This window comes from Mandrillus leucophaeus, unplaced genomic scaffold, assembly GCF_000951045.1.
Source record: "Mandrillus leucophaeus isolate KB7577 unplaced genomic scaffold, Mleu.le_1.0 Scaffold265, whole genome shotgun sequence".
Lineage (NCBI taxonomy): Eukaryota > Metazoa > Chordata > Mammalia > Primates > Cercopithecidae > Mandrillus > Mandrillus leucophaeus.
The window spans coordinates 1,902,116-1,923,131 of NW_012102754.1; the positions used below are offsets into that span (position 1 = coordinate 1,902,116).

Below are 21,016 nucleotides of genomic sequence, written 5' to 3' on the forward strand. Positions count from 1 at the left end.
CACACTGATCTCCAATGCTGTCTCTGAAGAGTCTTCAAATGCCTGTTATTCTATCCCTATTCCTGTAACAGGGTTAACTAACTTTAGCTTTATATTAGTTAGGCCTTGACAGCTGCTAGAGCAAATACTCCTATTTTTCCTAAGCGTCTTGGCTATTATTCACCCTTGGTATTTCCAGAACCACCTTGCTGAACTGGATTAACTCTCACATTAAGTTTTTAAACTTCAAAAATACAATGAATTAGGAAAGCTCTGAAAACGTTTTCTGGTTTTAAAAAGTTCTGTAAATGAAACACCCTGCGGTGGCTCTTTATGTTGAAAGCTGAATTCACTGAAGATCTTCACAGTGTTAACCTACCAATAGCCCTAGGCTTCTGGAAATACTGGCTGGTTTGGTTTATCACACATGAGACAGAACCTGAGACCTACCACCTCATCAGCTATGTGAATGTTTCTTTTCAAACCCTAATTACATTTTAGACCACAATGAAGAATTTATTTTTGCAAAGCAAGGGCATTCACAAAAAGGCCTCCCCAGATGAAGCTGATTTTTCATGAAAAAGAACTGAATGTATGTTTTTCTCGTAATAGTCACTATCAAAATAAAAACAGTAAATCAGAAACAGCTCTCCCTAAAGACAAAACACTTTCACTTTTTATAAGAAGACCAAAACAAGTCTTAACAGGTCTACCTGAAGAGATGAACTAAGCTTGTAAGACCTACCACCAGGATGATAGGATCATCTGGCAGATAGATGATAGTGTGGAAGGCTCATTCTGGTTCTGATTATGTTCAGATAAACATCAACACTTAAACCTATTTAATTATTAGTTCAAAGTAGAGTTGAAGGAATTCCCCTCTCCCAATGAGTCACACTTGTGTGAAGGTGATTCAAATCCAAATCCAGGTAGTTAATATTTCATTACCTTAATGGAATCAAACCATCTGGGAGATTGGGGTAGAGAGAGATAGACAGTCTGCTTGGCTTTCTCCCACAAAAGCCCAGAACTAATCACAATGTGCAAGGCTGAAACACGTTTTTGGGGGTGCAATGTAACCCAGGGCCAAATGCTGAAGAAACTTGGCAAATTGCATCTAGAGAAGTAAGGGCCTCTCTATCGCTATAACAAATTACTTCACTATGTATCTTCCTCAGTATAAAGTTGAGTTGGATAAACTTACCACCCTCACCATTTAATGACAAGAAAAAAAAGAGTGACACAATCGAATGAATTAAAAGTTTAATTCTGAACCATTTTTTATAACCGCATTTTCTCTTGAAGCATTGTATCACAGCAGGTTACAACAACTTTGGGATAAAAGGCAACTGGTAAACTGTCCAAAACAAGGTTCCAAATAACACCTCTTACTGATTTACCCTACCCATACATATCCCAAATAAAGTTTTTGATCAAAAACATGAAATAGATCCACCTGCTTATTTTAAGCATATTAAAAAGGAAACTAATTGGACCATTTTCTATTTGTCTATTTTATACAAAAAGGCTACACAATGTTACACTTTATTCAGATTACAATTATTAGAGTGATTATGAATTAGTGTTCTACACCATTACTCAATTCTTAAAAATTAGAAATTGCTGTAGCAGTATTCACTATAACTTAACACTACGAGAGACTTAAACTAACAGTTACTGCAAAAAAAAAAAAAAAAAAAAAATTAAAGAGCTACTTCAAAGCAAGCAAAGTCAGTACCATTACAGATATTTAAAAAAAAAAAATTTAACAAGCAAGGCTAGGGTTTGATAAATTCCATCTTGTGATCCATTCTTGTGCATTCTTCACTTCTTGAGTCACTCCCAAAATCCATTTGTATTGTTACTCCTCGACCAAAAAGGACCAGAACAAAAAGTTTACTTCAATTGTTCCCATAGGAAACTCAGCTTGGTTAGTGTGTCAGGCACTTTCTGAGATACCAGCCCACCCCTCGAGCCCTCTCAGCAACTCTACAGGCCAATCACAATGCAAGTTCAGACAATACAGCTGTATAAAGAGAGAAAGGCTGCTATTAATGTTTAAAACAGCAAATGTTACTCATTTGAGTATTAAGTTGCAAAAGCTGTGGCAAAAAACATTAAAAGTTAATAACTTCCACACATGATCACATAACAACCAGAAATCTGAGAACATTCCGATGTTCCAAGACATCTCCTTTCAAAGTATATACCTGTTTTTGTGGCAGATTTACAAATAGCCTAAATCACTCCCACCCTACCAACCAAGTCTTTCTGAAGTTCTGTAGGCAGAGTAAAAGTATTTTACCCAAACTGGCTTTTTAAAACTTCTTACCTAAAGGATGATTTACAGGTCAGTATCAAACCAGGCCAGCTGATTGCTATCACCTGGAGGCAGCCCATCCATGAGGTCCTGGGCATGCCCCAGATCTGGCAGCCCATCAACTGGATAGTCAGCACCAGGGTGGTGGCCACCCATCTCATGTTCCATCATGGGGTCCATACCCAAGGCATCCTGGCCATATCCACCAGAGTGAAAAGAACGATAGCTAGGATCTAGAAGAGTCAGGGTATCAACAAAATAGGCAAGAAGGCAGGCAAAAGAGAGAGGAGAGAAACAGACATAGACGTTAACACTGAGGTTAGGGCATCCAAAGTTCAGCAGCAAACTTGTCAGAAAACAATGCTTTCTACCCTCTTCAACTTCTAGCTTTCTTTAGCCAAGTAATTACTCAGTGCCAGACCACCCCATGAGACTACACAAATAACATCTGTTTCCATCAGAGAGGCACACCAGCAGGGCCTAGTCACATCATTAGTCTAACCCTGAACACACTGCATTTACCCCTATCAGAGACTTGGGGTTCCCAAGGGGGAGAAGCAGGAATCTACTGTATGACCACCTAGGCAATGAGAACTCATGGGAAGGAGGATTAAGACAATAATGAGGTCTGGCAGGTGTAATCTATTTTGACAAAAAGTCCAAGTGACACCAACAAAAGTACTAAGGAAAGTTAAGGCACTATTTCAATGAAACCTCAACATATTTTATCTTAGGGTTGACATGTTATTTGTCACAGTAAGAATCTGCGCTTTAGTGGTTTCACAATTAGGTAGAAGCAGATGAGGTTATAAATGTAAGACAGTTATAATTGTTACTGGTCTACCCCATCCTCTATGTTCATTACCCAGATGTGAATTAGCTTTTCAAGAAAACCCTGATAATGCAACTATGTAAAAACCCACCCCAGATCTGAGCCTAGAGACAGGAGTTTTCCTGTCTTCCTTGGGTAGCTTGTAGACAAAAGGTATTATGAGTCCTCTGGCCAAAAAGAGAATAAAAAGCCAGGTAAACTGTAACATCCTACACTGCAGAGGCCTAGTAGTAGCATGTATTTGTTGGTGGTGTAATCCTACTGCTATTCATTGTGTGGCTCTGAATTCCCTGTGCTCCGTTAAAGATACTGTTGCTGACTGGAATTTAAGAACTGCTTTTAATTGAAGCCATTACTTTTCTGCCAACACTAGTTTCCCAGATGAGCAAACCAGCTCTTCTGATCAAGTTTTAGAACTTTAGCTTGATCTGGAGTTAATCGAGAAATATGAGACGCATACCATCCTGGCGATATCCAAGGGGTTCTCCCTGGGCACCAATATCAAGTCCAAGATCCGCAGTCTAGATAAACAGGCACAAGGCAAGAAAGAATAAAAAGCAAAATGAAAATTCTCAACTTTAAAGTACACTAATTTTTTTAAAGCATACTTTCAGATTACAAAGGAAACAAGTAACTCCAACATTACACAAATACTTAGAAAATGGAAGTTCTTCAAAACTCCACCCCTCAAAGATACATTTTTTTTCTCTTTGCACCTCACATTAAAAATACTCACTGACTTGATCTTTCAACAAATACATATTAAGCACCAACTATGTGCTGCCAGGCACTGTTCTACGTGCTAGAGATATAGCAGTTTAAAAAAAACAGGCAAAATGCCTACCCCCAAACAGGAGCTGCTGACAGGATGTGTTGTATGAAAGAAAAGTTTTAGCCTGAGCAGCTGGACAGACAAAGCTGACATCAAGACAGAGAAGACAGTCAAAACAGGTTTGTGGAAGGGGGTAGGTGGAGAAAGTTAAGGGCTCAAGTTGGAACATGTTAATAAGATGCCTATTAAAAACCCAAGTAACACACCACTCACTGGTAATTTGCTCTCCTTTTTTTTTTTTTTTTTTTTTTGAGTTGGAGTCTGGCTCTGTTGCTGAGTGCAGTCTGTTAACTCCTGGGTTCAAGCAATCCTCCTGTCCCAGCCTCCCCAGTAGCTAGGACTATAGGCATCCATCCCCATGCCCAGCTAATTTTTAAATTTTTTTGTAGAGATGGGGTTTCACTATGTTGCCCAGGCTGATCTTGAACTCCTGGCCTCAAGAGCTGCATCGTTTTAAACCTAATAATCTCTCTTTCCATTCACTCAACAAATATAATCCACCGTTATGCCTGTGTACCATCAGTGATCACTACAGAGTGGATAAAATAAACTTCCAGGGTGGTTCTAGTTTTATTAGAAACAATGTTTCAAAGGACACCTGTACTGAGGACAAATACTGAAGACAAATTCATAGCAGAAAGTCAAATAGAAAAGTTTTATTAAAGTTTAGTAAAAACTACTGACAAACTGTCCTCTAACAGTGTTTAACACTGCCTCTTTCCTTACATCCTTTTGAAAAATCACCTTTAATCTGGTAACATTTTTCATCTTTCTCCCTTATGAATTATAATTTTAAATAGCACAACTTATTTGTAATGATTCTGAACAGGCGCTTTAAAGTTTGTGTTATAGTTCTTCCTTAGGGCAGTTGCTGGACAGCATAAAGAAGAAATACTCAAGCCAGGGAAACATCAATGCAAATGAATGTATACTAAGTGTTTTGAGAGGAAAGAACAAGCTGCCTTATCCGCTCTAGGAAACTACCAGATAAATAACTGCTCACATTTCCCTACCTCATTCCAAGCCATTGGCTCCGTTCTGAAGAGAGAGCTGGTCAGCTCAACTGAAAGCCGTTTCTTGTAATCTTGTGGCTTGTCCTCAGACATTCGGAACAAAACAGCAGCTGCATACGTCGCTAAGAGACAAGGAAAAAAAGGCCCTTGAGGAAAAACTGAGACTTCAATGTACACATCTGCTAAAGGCTTTGGTTCCTTTTTACTTACCCACACCTTCATTCCTAGAGTGAAGTAACTCTGTCAGAGGAGCTGTGGCTCCCTCAGCTTCAATCGCTTCTGCAGCTTCCTTGTCCTGAGCAAGTTCACAGAGGACCCCTGCAGCTACTCTTTGGATGTTTTCAATGGGAGAATAAAGCAGCTAGGGAGAAAACACAAACAAAACCTAATTAAATCTAAAGCTAAAACATGACAAGCCCCCCACTGTGGTGCAAACATTCCGAATTCAGAGTGCAAGAGGCATTCACACTGTAGTAAATAATATTCTCTGAATTTTATGTCCTAGGGTGTTTAATACCCTAGAGCATTGGATTTCCAGAATACTTTTTAGCTATAAACCCTTTCTTCAGAGGCAACTCTAACTGATCTAAGATTTGGAAAATCCAGAATTGGTTGGGGGCCTATGTCCCGCCTCTGGCAGCCCAGGTCAGCTCTCCCCTCTAAAACTAGGCACCCGTAAAAGTGAAATGTGAAATCTCCTCCCTCTTCTCGAGTCTCAATATTTCTCCTACTGACCAAAAAATGAAGGGAATTTTCATAAAATTAAATATTGGTGCCCCTATTATGGTCCCTAATTTTCTGAAATTTTATTAGTCATTACAATCTGGAAATTTTAGGGACATAAAACCTAGAACACTTAAAAGCAACATACCTGCACAAACAATGGAATGGTATTTAGTCCTCTGATTACAATTCGGTTGTGAACATCCCGAGCTAGGATGTGAAGGGCTCCAGTACAACCTTCAACTATTTCTTCCATGCGGACCCCCTCCTGCCAAAAGAAACATGGTTAACAAATAGGGCATTGTCCTCTGTAAAGTTTCTGAACTTGAAAGGCTTTGCATTCTGAGGAATAATTATTAGACTATAATTATTTACATTATATACCCGAAGTTCCCCATAACTTGCAATTAGTTTGGGAATGAAGGAGGATTCCATTAACTTGAATGTCACTGAAAAGAGGCCTCCTGGCAGCACTAATTCAAGGCAGCACCCCTTCCCCATACACAGTGCAACAGAGCTTCCACATAGCACTGAATCCCGAAGACAACTTTCCTACAGTAAGAGTACCAATCATTCTGAGTAAAAGGTATATAAAAAGAGAAGATGAGAAAGTAATGCTCAGACTATGTCAACGTTTTTCCTTTACATGCCCCCTCTATTTTTGTACATCTTCCATGTATTTGGTGAAAACTTTGCCAAGTTTTAGCACCAACTGCTAAAACTAACTGAGTTGCCAGCAGAAAAATCCACTCCTCACTCTTCCAAGACTATTCAGCTGACAGTCTCATGTATAGGAGAAGTTAGCTTTTGCAATATGTAAGTACCATCTGTTTCTCCTGTTTCTGGATTTGAGTTTTAAAAGGGGTTATGATTCTGCTACATTTAGCAGCTTTTATAAATAATTTGATTCTTGCAAGGACACAAAAACTCCTTTTTTCCTAGAAAAGAGATTTAAAATAAAAGATTCCCTCAACATTCTATTAAGTCACCTCATGGAGATGGGCCAATACCAACAGTAATAAATGAAGCAAGCCAAAGCCCCGGTATGAGTACATACACAAAGCAACCAGCAAAATGAGATTCCTAAAATCTGTTCTGGTAGGCTCCATCTTTGTTTTCTAAACTAACCTAATTAAATAAGGTCTTAAAGTCTGAGAAATCAGAAGTATCTTCAGACTATACTTTTAATGAAGCTACTTTTAAGACTCAAACTTTGTATCAAAGCTTCAGGTTGAGACTACTGTGGTTAAGAGTACAGAAATGCTACTACTTATTTTTGAAGTATGTCTATACTATATTCTTAGGTCCATGAAAAAAGTTTAACTCACAGAAAAGATAATAAAATGGACTGCTAATTATTTATTGTCAAAATTCATGATGAGGCAAGGGTAAGAAGCTCTGAAATTACACAGATTTGGTCTCAAATTATGACTCCACCTCTTCCTAAGTGGGCCTTTGTGTAAATTAAATGAGAACACTGCATGAAATGCCTAACCCAACCTTTGTAAGACTGACCATGTGAAGGACGTGTCCAAGGAAATATCACTGGGGCCACACTATGCCTTATCTTCTCTGCAGTCATATTTTGTCATCAGCTCTTCAGGAAAAGGGACGGGGAGAACAAATGACCAAAGAAGTTCAGATCTTTGGATCTATGCATTCCTTTTAGACAGCCAGGTATCACTATAACAATTTACCCACCACAAATTGCTGCTGTGTCCCACCCATGGACGTACGGCGCTGGGTATCCTGATGTGCACGAACAAGCAACTGAACTAGTCGTGGAATGGCACCCTGCTCACGCAAAGGTGCATGATTTGCTGGACAAAGGGCAAGATTTCGAATCAATCCAACAGTAGCCTGAAAAACAGAAGGAAGAATTGGCATACAACTCAACACAATCATTTTCTTAGCCTAAAATTCCCACCACACTAAATCTATTGGGAACAACTAAAAGTAGTTCTGACTACAGCAACATTTCAGAATCCTACCCCTATCGCAGCCATACTTCCTACTTACTAAGGAATACAATTCCTATTTATTGATCACCATGCTTAGCCATCCAACGGCTAGAGATGCTTCATTTTCAATTCTGCAACAAAGGTAAATTCTACTTTGACAATTTACCTTTATCAGAGGCCAGTGGGATGGTGGGTGTAAGAGCTTAACCACAACTGGTAGTCCATAGTGAAGGCGAACTGCATTCTGGGCCATCTCTGCTTCTTGGTGTCGGCTGGTCAGATGACGAAGAGCACAGATGGCAGGCTCAGTGATGTCTTCCCTGTCACCAGCCCGAAGGACAGTACGCACAAGAGCCTCTATACCACCCACTTGGCAGACCATCATCTTGTTCTTATAATTATTGCAAGTGAGGTTAGAAAGAATTCCAGCTGCACAGGTGACCACATTTATATCATCTGAACCCAGAAGCTGAACAAGAGTCCCAAGGAGACCTTCCATCCCTTCCTATGAAGATAAAAACAAATGGTCAGTACAAGCACATACTCATCTTGACTCTATTCCCATGGCGTCAATTTACTCAGAATTTACCTGTTTAGTTGCAGCATCTGAAAGATTCCTGAGAGTCCAAAGACAGTTCTGAACAAGACGTTGACTTGGATCTGTCAGGTGAAGTCCTAAAGCTTGCATTCCACCTAGAAAATTAAAAAGGATGTAAGACCCTAGTCATTAGCTAGAAGTTCCTATCAATCCTAAATATATTTTCTAGTCTTAGAAGGTGTCCTTCTTTATTTCTGGAGTTTACTTCCTTTCACCTAAGTATTTGTTTTCCTCTCATTTTCTAGAATGTTGCTCAGTTTCCCTCGTTTTGCCAGTTCACATCACTAGTGACAAATTGTCAAATAGCTACTGTTCCTTTCCTAAGCCGAAGAAGTCTTTGTTATCTCCACTATCCCCCTTAGGTAATATTTTTTTTTTTGAGACGGAGTCTCGCTCTGTCGCCCAGGCTGGAGTGCAGTGGCACAATCTCGGCTCACTGCAACCTCTGCCTCCCGGGTTCATGCCATTCTCCTGCCTCAGCCTCCCGAGCAACTGGGACTACAGGCGCCCGGCTAATTTTTTATATTTTTTAGTAGAGACGGGGTTTCACCATGTTAGCCAGGATGGTCTCGATCACCTGACCTTGTGATCCGCCTGCCTTGGCCTCCCAAAGCGCTGAGATTACAGGCGTGAGAGCCACCACGCCCAGCGTTAATATTCTTATTAATTTCTTTTCATCCAATCATTTCAAAAATATTTATTCACTATCAGGTCCTGTTCTGAGCTGGAGATAGACCAGTGAGCAAAAATATTCAAAAGTTCCTACCCTCAGAACTTATGATCTAGTTGGAAGAAGCAGACAACAAATATACAATAAACTAAAACCATACAGTAGGTCAGATGATATTAAAGGGCTATGGAGAAAAACAATGGAGTGGGGCTGCAATTTTAAGTAATTAGGTCACCTCACTGTGAAGGTGACATCTGACTAAAGACCTAAAGAAGCTAGGTAAATTTCTGGGGTAAGAACAATCCAGAAAGTCGGCATGAAAACACTTTACTGCCAGGGACTTTATACAGTTCACTGACTGCAATACATGTGTTCCAAGGTTCACGACCTTCCATACTTTAGGACCCTTAAATGGGGGACATTTACTCTGGCAAAGGAGTATAAATGGAAACCCAATGCCCACATACTAGATTAACTTCACCCCTCCATCTTCAACTTAAACCACTTCTAAATGCAGTAAGAGATACTTTTCCTTGTCTCCTTCATCTTTTAGGTCTGTTTTATTTCCTCAGATGAGGTCTATTTGCTGTAATTCTTACGGTACCCTGCACTTCTCCTTCATAGTATAAGTTAGTCCACTTTCCCTACAAGACAAAGATCACCTCTATTGGGTTCCTTTTTCATAGTAGCTCCAGCTACTAATAGAATGATCTGCATAAGATTGATACTCAGGATGCTCAGTATTTGTGAAATGACTACCTTCTTTCCCCTCATTAAGACTTCATTCCCTCCCTTTACATAACTATTAACTCTAAGAGAATGGATTTTAACCCCAGATGTCCACCAGAATGGCCTACAGAGACTTTAAAACACACACATTCTGTTTCAGCAGTTCTAGGGTAAAAAAAGTCCCATGCAGATGACTCTGTGGCATCTCTATCTTCCCTTCCCTGCTGCCCTTACCCCTATATACTAAAAGGGAAACGTCCAAATCTCTAGCCTGCCTCTCTTGCATTCTCTAGTACCTTACGTTTCCAGCTACCTACTGACCTTTTAGTCACTTTAAGTCAGCTTCGTTTTTTGGTGTTTTTTTTTTGAGATGGTGTCGCTTAGGCTGGAGTGCAGTGGCGCGATCTTGGCTCACTGCAAGCTCCGCCTCCCGGGTTCACGCCATTCTCCTTCTCCTGCCTCAGCCTCCCCAGTAGCTGGGACTACAGGCGCCCACCACCATGACTGGCTAAATGGCTAATTTTTTGTATTTTTAGTAGAGACGAGGTTTCACCATGTTAGCCAGGATGCCTCGATCTGCTGACCTGGTGATCCACCTGCCTCAGCCTCCCAAAGTGCTGGGATTACAGGCGTGAGCCACTACGCCCGGCCTAAGTCAGCTTCTTAAATTATTATGTTCAAAAATTAAGGATGCCTTCTGAAGGTTCCATTTATCTTCATGGTACCAATACTGTCCCCTCCACAAACCATTTTTGGTTGCTCCCTTAGCTCCTATATTATTACATTCTGTGATTCTTTCAGACATCTCAGACATTTGCCCTTAGCTATTTAGTTCTAAAACCAAACTATTTCATTCCTAAAAGCCTATAACATCTCAGCAGTCTGGTCTTCTACCTTTTGGTCATTCAAACTGTTAATCTACACAATGCTATTATTAATATTTTAAACACACCACTGTGATGCTTTGCTATTGATCAACAACCATCAAAAGTGTCTCGGCATCCTTTTAAGATAGTAGACAATACTTTAGTATAACCCCGAGAAACCGTTTAGAATTTGGATCCCACCTAGCCTTCCAAACTGACCGAAGTATTCTGTATCTATGGCTCCAAAGCTGGAATAAAGCATGAATAAACTCCATGAGTAGTAAACATCTTATAGGAACCTAGAAAGTCCTGCATGTTATGGCTCTGCTTACCTAACCTCAACCTCATACCAGGCCATCCACCTCATTACTTACTAAGTTCTGTTTACACAGACCTTCTCTTCAGCACCTGGATCTCCACAATCTCTTTCCTTCTAAGGCAAGCTTGTCCAACCTGCAGCCCATGGGCCACATGGCCCAGGACAGCTCTGAATGTAGCCCAACACAAATTCGTACACTTTCTTAAAACATTATGAGATTCTTTTGCAATTTTTTGTTTGTTTGTTTTAGCTCATCAGCTATCATTAGTGTATTTGGTGTGTAGTCCAAGACAATTACTCTTCTTCCAACGTGGCCCAGGGGAGCCAAAAGACTGGATACCCCTGGTTCTAAAGACATAGCACATGGTGTTCCTTTTCTTTACCTGGAAAACATTTAACCCTCACTTCTCATACAGACAAGAGAAAGGTTCCTTCTCATCCTGCAGTCCCACTTATCCCCTTTTCAAGGAGACCCTTTCCCTCTCATCTAATTAGACAATTCCCCTCCCCATTAATTCTTATCACTATTTGCTGTTCACTTCTCCCATAACACTCATTCTAATTTATGATCACATATTTTTAAATACTTTTGTCACCTTCACAAGACTATAAAAACAAGCACTGTTGTGTTACCCAATGTATACCACGTGCCTATTCCATTTCTTAAAATACATTAGATGCTATGTTCAGAATAAACAAATGAATGTAAGAATAACCTGGAAGAAAAAATTCCTAGGCTTCCGGTCCCATACAAGTCCAGCTATCTACAGACCTCCCTGTCACTTCAAATAAACACTATGAGATCTTGATATAAAAATTAACACTCCAGGGATTCTGACTAAATAAATCTCAAAATCTGTATTTTTAGCCTACATTACAGGTTACTGCTGGAACAGCTGACAGAATTTACATCCCCTCATTCTGTATGAACTCAGCCACATTTGTCTATCCCCAAGCCTATGGCTCCACTGCCAGCAGTTACCTGGAGCAATCATAATGTCTTTCTCTCTCAAAAAATCCCAGGTAAAATTACTCTCAATAAGTGGGAAAAATAAGTGTTGCCAGCCCTATACTTTACTCCCAACATTTCCTTCCATTAAATGCCTTTATATTTTTCCCTCTTTCAATACTGATTTGAAGCTTGCTTTGAAATTCTGGGTAAATGTTGTTAGGCGGGTTACTGAAAGGAGAAAAAATGCTAGGTAGCTAAAGAGTATTTTCATGACACACACACACTCCAAGAGGCCCTAGTACAAACCATCTATTCTTTTCCCCAATTGCCAACATACACAAGATACAAAGTACCACATACAAATTGCCTCCTTAAAAATACTCAGAATAGAAAAAAATTGTTTCTCATACTTAGATGATATCTATTCACTGAGAATACAGAATATCAGGGCCAAACACTGGTCATAATCAGGCAAGAGAAAGAAAATGCATACAAATAGGAAGTCTGTTTGCAAACAATATGATTCTATACCTAGAAAACCCCGTAATTTCTGCCCAAAAGCTCCTTGATCCAATAAACTTCAGCAAAGTTTCAGGATATAAAAATCAATGTACAGAAGTCAGAAACATTTCTATACACTAACAACATCCAAGCTACAAGCCAAATCAAGAATGCAATCCCATTTACAAAAGCCACAAAAAAAATAAAATACCTAGGAATACAGCTAACCAGGGAGGTGAAAGATCTCTACAATAAGAATTACAAAACTCTGCTCAAAGAAATCAGAGATGACACCAACAAATTAAAAGACATTCTATTTCATGGATAGGAAGAATCAATATTGTTAAAATGGCCATACTGCCCAAAGCAATTCACAGATTCAGTGCTATTCCTATCAAACTACCAATGGCATTCTTCACAGAATTTAAAAAAAAAAAAAAAAACTATTTAAAAATTCACATGAACCCAAAAAAGAGCCTGAATAGCCAAGGCAATCCTAGGCAATAAGAACAAAACTGGAGGAATCACTTTACCTAACTTCAAGCTATACTGTTAATACAAGGTTACAGTCACAGCATGGTACTGGTATAAAAACAGACACACAGACCAATAGAACAGAATAGTGAGCTCAGAAATAAGGCTGCACACTTAAGAGGTCAACAAAAACAAGCAATGGGGAAATGACTCCCTATTCAATAAATGGTGCTGAGATAACTCGCTAGCCACATCCAAGATTGAAACTGCACCCCATCCTTACATGATGTACAAAAATCAACTCAAAATGGATTAAAGACTTAAATATAAAACTTAAAACTGTAAAAACTCTGCCAAGATAACCTAAGAAATACCATTCGGGACATAAGACCTGTCAAAGATTTCATGACGAAGATGCCAAGAGAAACTGCAACAAAAACAAAAACTGACAAATGGGACAGTATAAAGAGCTTCTGCACAGCAAAAGAAAGCAACAGAGTAAACAGACAACCTACAGAATGGGAGAAAGTATTGGCAAACTATGCATCTGACAAAAGTCTAATATCCACACTTTACAATAAACTTAAATTAACAAGCAAAAAACAAACAATTCCATTAAAAAGTGGGCAAAGGACATGAACACTTTTCAAAAGAAGACCTACAAGTGGCCAAGAATCATATGAAGAAAAGCTCAACATCACTGATCATTAGAGAAATGCAAATCAAAACCACAATGAGATACCGTCTCACACCAGTCAGAATGGCTACTAATAAAAAGTAAAACAATGACAGATGCTGGTGAGGTTGCTTAGAAAAGAGAATGCTTATACCCTGCTAGTGGGAAAGTAAATTAGTTCAGCCATTGTGGAAAGCAATTTGGTGATTTCTCAAAAAACTCAAGATACAATTACCATTCAACCCAGCAATCCTATTATTAGGTATATGCCCAAAGAAAAAGAAATCTTCTACCATAAAGACACATGCACGCATATGTTCACTGCAGCATTATTCACAATAGCAAAGATACGGAATTAACCTAAATGCCCATCAATGGTAGACTGGATAAAGAAAATGTGGTACATATATACTATGGAATACTATGCAGCCATAAAAAAAAGACCAAGATGTCTTCCACAGCAACACGGATGGAGATGGAGGCCATTATCCTAAGCAAACTAACACAGGAACAGAAGACCAAATACCACATGTTCTCACTTATAAGTGGGAGGTAAACACTGAGTACCCCTGGGCATAAAGAAGGGAACAACAGACACTGGGGCCTACTTAAGGGTGGGAGGTAAAGAACTGAAAAAGTACCTATTGGGTACGATACTTACTGCCTGAGTGACAAAATAATCTGCACACCAAACCCCCGTGACATGCAATTTACCTATATAACAAGCCTGCACATTACCCCGTACCTAAAAGTTAAAACAAAACAAAAAAACTGCTCATGAGCATCTACTAATAAAGCAATCACTTTATTACATAAAACTGTACTGTATTAGAATTTGTCATTTCTCCTATAAATTCACAGGTCTGTTAGCAAATCTTAGGTTTACTCAAAACTGAAATTACAAACAAATTTTATTAAGCAAAATATATGCCATCATTGATGGATAATAAGAACTCTACCTAAACTAGCCTTAAATATTTAGCTACAATCCAGATGACAGGTACTTGAATGTAATCTTGGCTGCAAATTGAATAGGACCATCTATTTTCAGTCGTTAAAGTTCTACCACCTTTTCCTAAGAAAAGTAATCTAATTAGAACTGCAGATGCTGTACACAAGACTCAGAATAGATACATATACTTACCAGCTTCTACAATAGCTGGCTTATTACTAGAGCAGACGGATAGCACCTTCAGCACTCTGCTTGTGGTCCACAGTAGTTTCTCATAAGTATAGGTCCTCATTATATTTACTAAAGCTTGGGGTCCACCACTAGCCAGTATGATCAGCTAGAAAGATATATACATATCTTGTTAGTCATGGAATCTTGATCACATGTCTGAGAAGAGCCATATTACCAACATATTTTATTATACAAGAATTTCAGCCAGCTTGTCATTGGACCTAAATGTATTCCTGGACCGCATCACTCTGACCCCCATACTGGGGCCCTATCCAACTTGTCCTTTTAAAGCATTCCACTCAAATTCAGACATCCCAGTCCTCCCAAGAATGTATCAGTTTTGGCCCAATTTCCTTCTTCCCATACTGATCATAGCAGAAGAAAAAAATTTAGAAACCATGTTGGTAGGCAAGATTAATGCCCTAAGATGAAAGTTATATCAAAACTGATTCACTGAAAATTTGAACCAGAACTGGCACTTAAAACTCCTTATCACTTGGCCCTTTAATTTTCCTAATTATATCCACCTTAAAAAGAGATACCATAAAATGATCATTCACTCTTGTCCTTTCATTCCCTGTGTATCTTCCCTTTCAACACTGCCCCAATTTTCTAAAAAAAAATTTCATCATTTCATGCTTCTGCTGAAATTTCCCATTGTGCTTTTAAACATGCTGTACAAAGCCCTATGAGATCTGCTGAGTCTATCTCAATAGCCTCACCTCAAACCTTTCTTCCTCTTTACTGTTAGTATTTCTTAAATTCCCAAAACTTTCCATCTCCTTCCTTCGTTTCAAAGATGCTGTTTCTCACCTAACCTTCACCTAGTGAATCCCTTCTCATCCTTGAACACTGAACTCAACTATCACTTCCTCCAAGAGGTACCTCCTTGAACCCTCAAAAAGAATCTGTTTCACTTGTGTTATGTGCTCTCATAGCCCCCACTTCTTCCCACTACATGAATTAAATAGTAGGTTATTATTCCCAACATCTACATCCCACCTAAGAACAAAAGTGTGAAGAGAAGCTTGCCTATGATATCCCTATTACTTCGCGTAGTGCTTTACATATGGAAACTCAAAAATTTAAAAGAACAGAAATGAACTGGGCTGCACAGCAGGAGGTAAGTGGCAGGTGAGCGAGCATTACCTGGCTTGAGCTCTACCTCCTGTCAGATCAACTGCAGCATGAGAGCCTCATAGGAGCGGAAACCCTAGTGTGGACTGCACATGCGAGGGATCTAGGCTGCACGCTCCCTATGAGAATCTAATGCCTGACTATCTGAGGTGGAACAGTGTCATCCAGAAACCATTCCCACAACCCATTCATGGAAAAACTGTTTTCCACGAAACTGATCCCTGGTGCCAAAAAGGTTAGGAACACTGCATGGAATGACATGACACTGGAAGTGTCCGATGCTCCATGAAAACCACATAAAGAATTCTCCTCCTACCTTGCTTTCTTGGTTGCCATATGCTAAAATTTGAAGGCAGTCTGTCGTAATAGCCAAGAATTTAACGTTTGTTTTGTTGAGCAAGGCAACCATTTTCTGTAGCCCGCCAGCTAAACGCACTGCCATTTTAGCTCCTTCTTGATGTAATAAAAGGTTGTGGAGAGTTGTAATGGCATAAAACAACACAGAATCCACTGGTGAACTGGGAAGAAGAAAAAAGCCTCATCAGAAATATTGTGACTATACTCTTCTACTTTTTAGCTTCAAGCATTCTGACAATGTTTTCTTACCCAAGCATTTTCACCAGGGCAGGAATGCCTCCAGACTTAAAGATGGCCAACAAGCCCTCCCGATGATGGGAAAGATTATGCAAGGTCCCAGCGGTACAACGAGCTGTTTCTACATCATTTGTATTCTGCATGGTACGTACAATAGCAGACACCATCTGAGGAGAGCGCATGATAGCATGTCTGGAAGCTTCCTTTTTAGAAAGCTGATGGACCATAACTGCAGCCTTATTAACCACCACCTATAATACAAGAATCAGAAACATCATTAGTTTTCAAGTCCTGGTAGTGGGTAGACATTCTGAACCTACTCCCCTTGAGCATTTACTTCAAAGCAGACTAAAAAGCTAGCCATGTCATTGCTCACCTGGTCCTCATCATTTAGCAGTTTTGTCAGTTCAGGGATTGCACGTGTGGCAAGTTCTGCATCATCTTGATAGTTAATCAAGTTTACAACTGCATGTTTCAGCATCTGTGATGGTTCAGCCAAACGCTGGACATTAGTGGGATGAGCAGCATCAAACTGTGTAGATGGGATCTGCATGCCCTCATCTAATGTCTCGGGGAACATAGCAGCTCGTACCCTCTGAGCTCGAGTCATTGCATACTGTCCATCAATATCTGGAAAAGGTTAATCAACACTCACTATCCACAGTTCAGTATTTACCTAAGTATTTGCTATCCTAAATGGTAAAAGTGACATTGCTATTACTCCCTTTTCTTCACCACAACATTTTATTTCAACTATTAATACACTAACTTTTTAGTTCTCAAAACTGCATTCTGACTTTCAGTAAGGCAATGAAAAATACTCTTACCAGCTACTTGTTCTTGAGTGAAGGACTGAGAAAATCCCTGTTCCCACTCATACAGGACTTGGGAGGTATCCACATCCTCTTCCTCAGGATTGCCTTTACCACTCAGAGAAGGAGCTGTGGTAGTGGCACCAGAATGGATTCCAGAGTCCAGGTAAGACTGTTGCTGCCAGTGACTAACAGCCGCTTTTCTGTCTGGTTCCATGGCCATGTCCAACTCCATCAAATCAGCTATAAATATGAAACAGTATTAGCATTAGTAGATTGGAAATGTTACTTTAATTAAAAAAAAAAAAAAAAGAATCTGTGATATGACCCATTGAAATATTTTTAGAAATAAAGTCAAATCTGAAAGACAGCCAAGAAAAGCAGAATGATAGCCAGGGTTAGCTCAGTGAGGAAATACCTAATCCCTTAGGGGACCACCTAACAGTTACTCACTGAATCAGTGGAAGAATGGTACTGCATCCAGGCTCCAGAAGCAGTCATCCAGACTAGATTCCTGCTGGTGGCTTGTTTGCTATTTCACCAAGCCATTAGGAGGAGTGAGCAGAAAATGGAGCAAAAGGTAGCCTGACAAGTAAGCAGGGAGAGAGGAAAGCAGGGGAATCTCAGCCAGACTGGCTTAATGGCAACGAAGCAGAGCCCCAATTCAGTAACTAAAGATTTATGACACAAACCTTGAGTAGCCATTGTCCACGCTGGATTTTCAAAACAGTTGTATGGTATACTTCAAATACCCTAAAAAAAGTTAATCAAAAGTCATTAGGATTTAAATTTAGCTTGATTAATACTCCTAAGTCACTGGGATGTCTGTTAAATGTCACTATTACACCCACAAAAAAAAACCCATATTCTCTTTTACCAGGTTATTTAGTGAAACACAAGACCTCATGGTCTCCTCCAGACACCTCAACCATAGCTCCATCACTGCTGAACTTCAGTGAAAACTCCTCCTTACCAAATACATCTTTTTATTAATAGTAGAAATATAAATTACAGATAATCAGGATGGTGATGAGAAAGCAAAGAGTTGTAATAATAAAAGCCAGGGAGGGGAAAACACTATTCAAAAATCAGCTGCTCTCTGAATTCCAAAAGGTCTCTCGTGTTTTTAACCTTTCACGGAAAAATTCACAGATCCCCTTTGGATAACAGAGGTACAGTGGGATTTTAAAAACTCCACATTTTCATTAACAAGTTAGTTGTTTTCTGATATAATACAGTGCCATCAAAAATTATTTTTCATAGAGCAAATTTTGGTGACTAGAATAGTGAATTTTAGATTTTTTAGTACAAAGAAAAATTACTTTTCAAATGAAAGTTTGCAACACAAAAGCACCTTTATTAGTAAAATTTTTCTAAGTTCAAATTTATAGCAATGATTTATTATAAATACAAATATCAATATGGATACATATTATTTTGATCAATATTTTAAAAATTAATATCATATACAAATCTTAGCATCTCATTTATGTCTGTATTTTGCCTTTATTGTGCAATATTCAGAAAAAAACACTGCATCACACAGGGAACTACCTGCAAATTTGAACAGTTCATGGCCTCTAGGTATTTCTAATAACAAAATTTCTTTTATTACAAAATCTGTCCCAAACAAGTTCATCTGGAACTATAAATAACATATTGGGTATGGAAAGATATGGATTAAATATTTAAGTATGAACTATGTTTTCTTTTTTTTGAGACAAGAGTTTCGGTCTATTGCCAAACCAGGCTGGAGTGCAGAGGTGCACTCTCAGCTCACTGCAACCTCCGCCTTCCAGGTTCAAGTGATTTTCCTATCTCAGATGTGAGCCAATCGCCTGGCCTTAGTTTCTACCTTTTGACTGTCTTTAAAAGAGTGGCTATTTAACTACTTCACCACCTTTCTGAAAAATTGGTTCCCCACTCCAGCCTCCAACGTATTTCTGCAAAAGACGACTCAAAACATGTTCTACACTGAGCTTCTCCTTTGGCCAATGTCAACAGACTCAGAAACCAACTGGTCACGTCTATAGACTATATAGCTATTTAAGAAGTGCTTTGATACATCCGGCTTCCAGGAACATCTTTTTTATAGTACTGTTTTTCTTTGTTGTTGATGCAAAGGCAAAACATTTACGCATATTACTGGGTAAACTCTGTGTGGGCTGACCTAGTAACTTGACCGCAATTTATAACGATTTCATTTTTATAATGGAAAAAAGCATGTTCATGTTCCAAATTTACAATAGCCATTTGTACACTAGGACTTCCCAACATTACATATATATTTTTTAGCTTTTAAAATGTATGCAACATAAATAAAAATTCATCTTGCTCTTCACCGCAACCCTATGAGGTGAAGGAGGGCAAAAATCTATCGGCAGTTAGAGAATAAAAACGAAGGACAGAAATGGGGATCTAATTAGGTAACAGTATAGACTCACTCACCTTGTACCTGCTCTGGAGGCAGATCCAAATATGCCAAAAAACTGAGCATTAATCACTAAAGAAATCAAATAGACTGCCCAGCAAGAACTAGGGCAGAACACTGCTCCAGAAAGGAAAAGGTAAGCCTTCCTCTTTCTGTTTCTGGCCTGAGCCTTACGGGCTAAGGGCTGGCTCTCCTCCACCACACCCTGCCAACCATTAAGGGCCCAATTCTAGTGCTCCCAATTAGCCAAAACTTACCAATCACTTCAGGAACATTTTTTTTAAAGCAACAAAAAAACTGACTCCATAGAAACTGAGATAAAATTTAAAACTAGGGGTAGGGTGGAGAGAGAAACAGAACACTTCAATTTAGTATCTCCATAAAAGACTGGAGAGAAAAAATAAAAACAAAAAGCTGAATAGAAACTAAAAGTGAGAAAACTTCCTAGAGTACAAATAAATGACAAAGACAAAAAATACAAAAGAAGAAATCACGATCAATTCAGGAGATCAAAGGTCCAACTAGTAGGCATTTCAGAAAGAATTATGAAGAAACAAAAATGACAAAATCCACTAAATACCAATCAAGAGGGAGGAGTGCTTAAAAATTATGAAGTACAATCATGCACTGCATAATGACATTTCAGTCAAGATGGACTACATACGCTACAGTGGCCCCATAAGATTATAATTCTGTATTTTTACTGGATCTTTTCTGTAAACAAGCCAGGCGAAGCGGCTTGTAATTCTAACACTCCGGGAGGCGGGTGGATTGCTGTAGCACAAGAGTTCCAAGACCAGCCTGGACAGCACAGCAAAATTCCATCTCTACAAAAAAATTTAAAAAATTAGCCAGGTGTGGTAGTATGTGCCTATGGTCCTAGCCACTGGGGAGGCTGAGGCAAGGAGGATCAGAGTTCAAGGTTAGAGTGAGCTATGATCACACCACCGCATCCAGCCTGGGCAACAGAGTAAGACCCTGTCTCTTAAAAGAAGAAATAAAAAAAAAAAAGGATACACAAATACCACTGTTTCAACTGCCTACAGTAACATGCTATACAGTTTTACACCTAGAAGCAACAGGCTATACCATATAGGCTAGGCATGCAGTACACTATGCCATCTAGGTTTGTATAAGTACTACACTAAATGTTTCAAGACACAGGTTATCATTAAACTACAGACTACATTAGAATGCTGTGTTTTCTGACAGCTTTATCACCACCAAGTGATGTTTTGACAAAGGGGGAGCTGGCCAACTTCTCATGTATCTTCCATCCAGTCTAATGCATCCATGCATCTTTTTTTGGCAATATGAACATAATACTCTTTCCAACTACAAACTTTATAAAGGATACTTCAAAATTCACCGCGCTATTTCTGATTTTAACCCTATAAATGTCTCCAGTCAAAGT

The 21,016-nt window shown here is 39.1% G+C and overlaps 1 protein-coding gene across 3 annotated transcripts in view; it reads right to left on the reverse strand.

Annotated features, from left to right (window-relative positions):
• Positions 1-1,225: 1,225 nt before the first annotated feature.
• The window catches only part of CTNNB1 (catenin (cadherin-associated protein), beta 1, 88kDa), a 45,496-nt gene continuing 25,705 nt past the window's right edge, over positions 1,226-21,016 (reverse strand). Inside the window, exons 3-17 of one of the 3 annotated variants that reach the window (XM_011984286.1) lie at positions 17,864-17,924; positions 17,187-17,414; positions 16,736-16,989; positions 16,372-16,610; positions 16,082-16,283; positions 14,590-14,734; positions 8,250-8,353; positions 7,827-8,165; positions 7,401-7,559; positions 5,848-5,967; positions 5,187-5,337; positions 4,977-5,098; positions 3,592-3,652; positions 2,312-2,532; positions 1,226-2,005 (exon numbers count right to left, since the gene is read on the reverse strand). In XM_011984286.1, coding sequence (XP_011839676.1) covers positions 2,324-2,532; positions 3,592-3,652; positions 4,977-5,098; positions 5,187-5,337; positions 5,848-5,967; positions 7,401-7,559; positions 7,827-8,165; positions 8,250-8,353; positions 14,590-14,734; positions 16,082-16,283; positions 16,372-16,610; positions 16,736-16,989; positions 17,187-17,414; positions 17,864-17,876 — 2,346 coding nt within the window. In that variant the 5' untranslated portion in view covers positions 17,877-17,924 and the 3' untranslated portion in view covers positions 1,226-2,005; positions 2,312-2,323. Of the gene's footprint in view, positions 2,533-3,591; positions 3,653-4,976; positions 5,099-5,186; positions 5,338-5,847; positions 5,968-7,400; positions 7,560-7,826; positions 8,166-8,249; positions 8,354-14,589; positions 14,735-16,081; positions 16,284-16,371; positions 16,611-16,735; positions 16,990-17,186; positions 17,415-17,863; positions 17,925-21,016 lie in introns of those variants that run through there. The other 2 variants (XM_011984285.1, XM_011984287.1) reach the window with 2 other exon arrangements.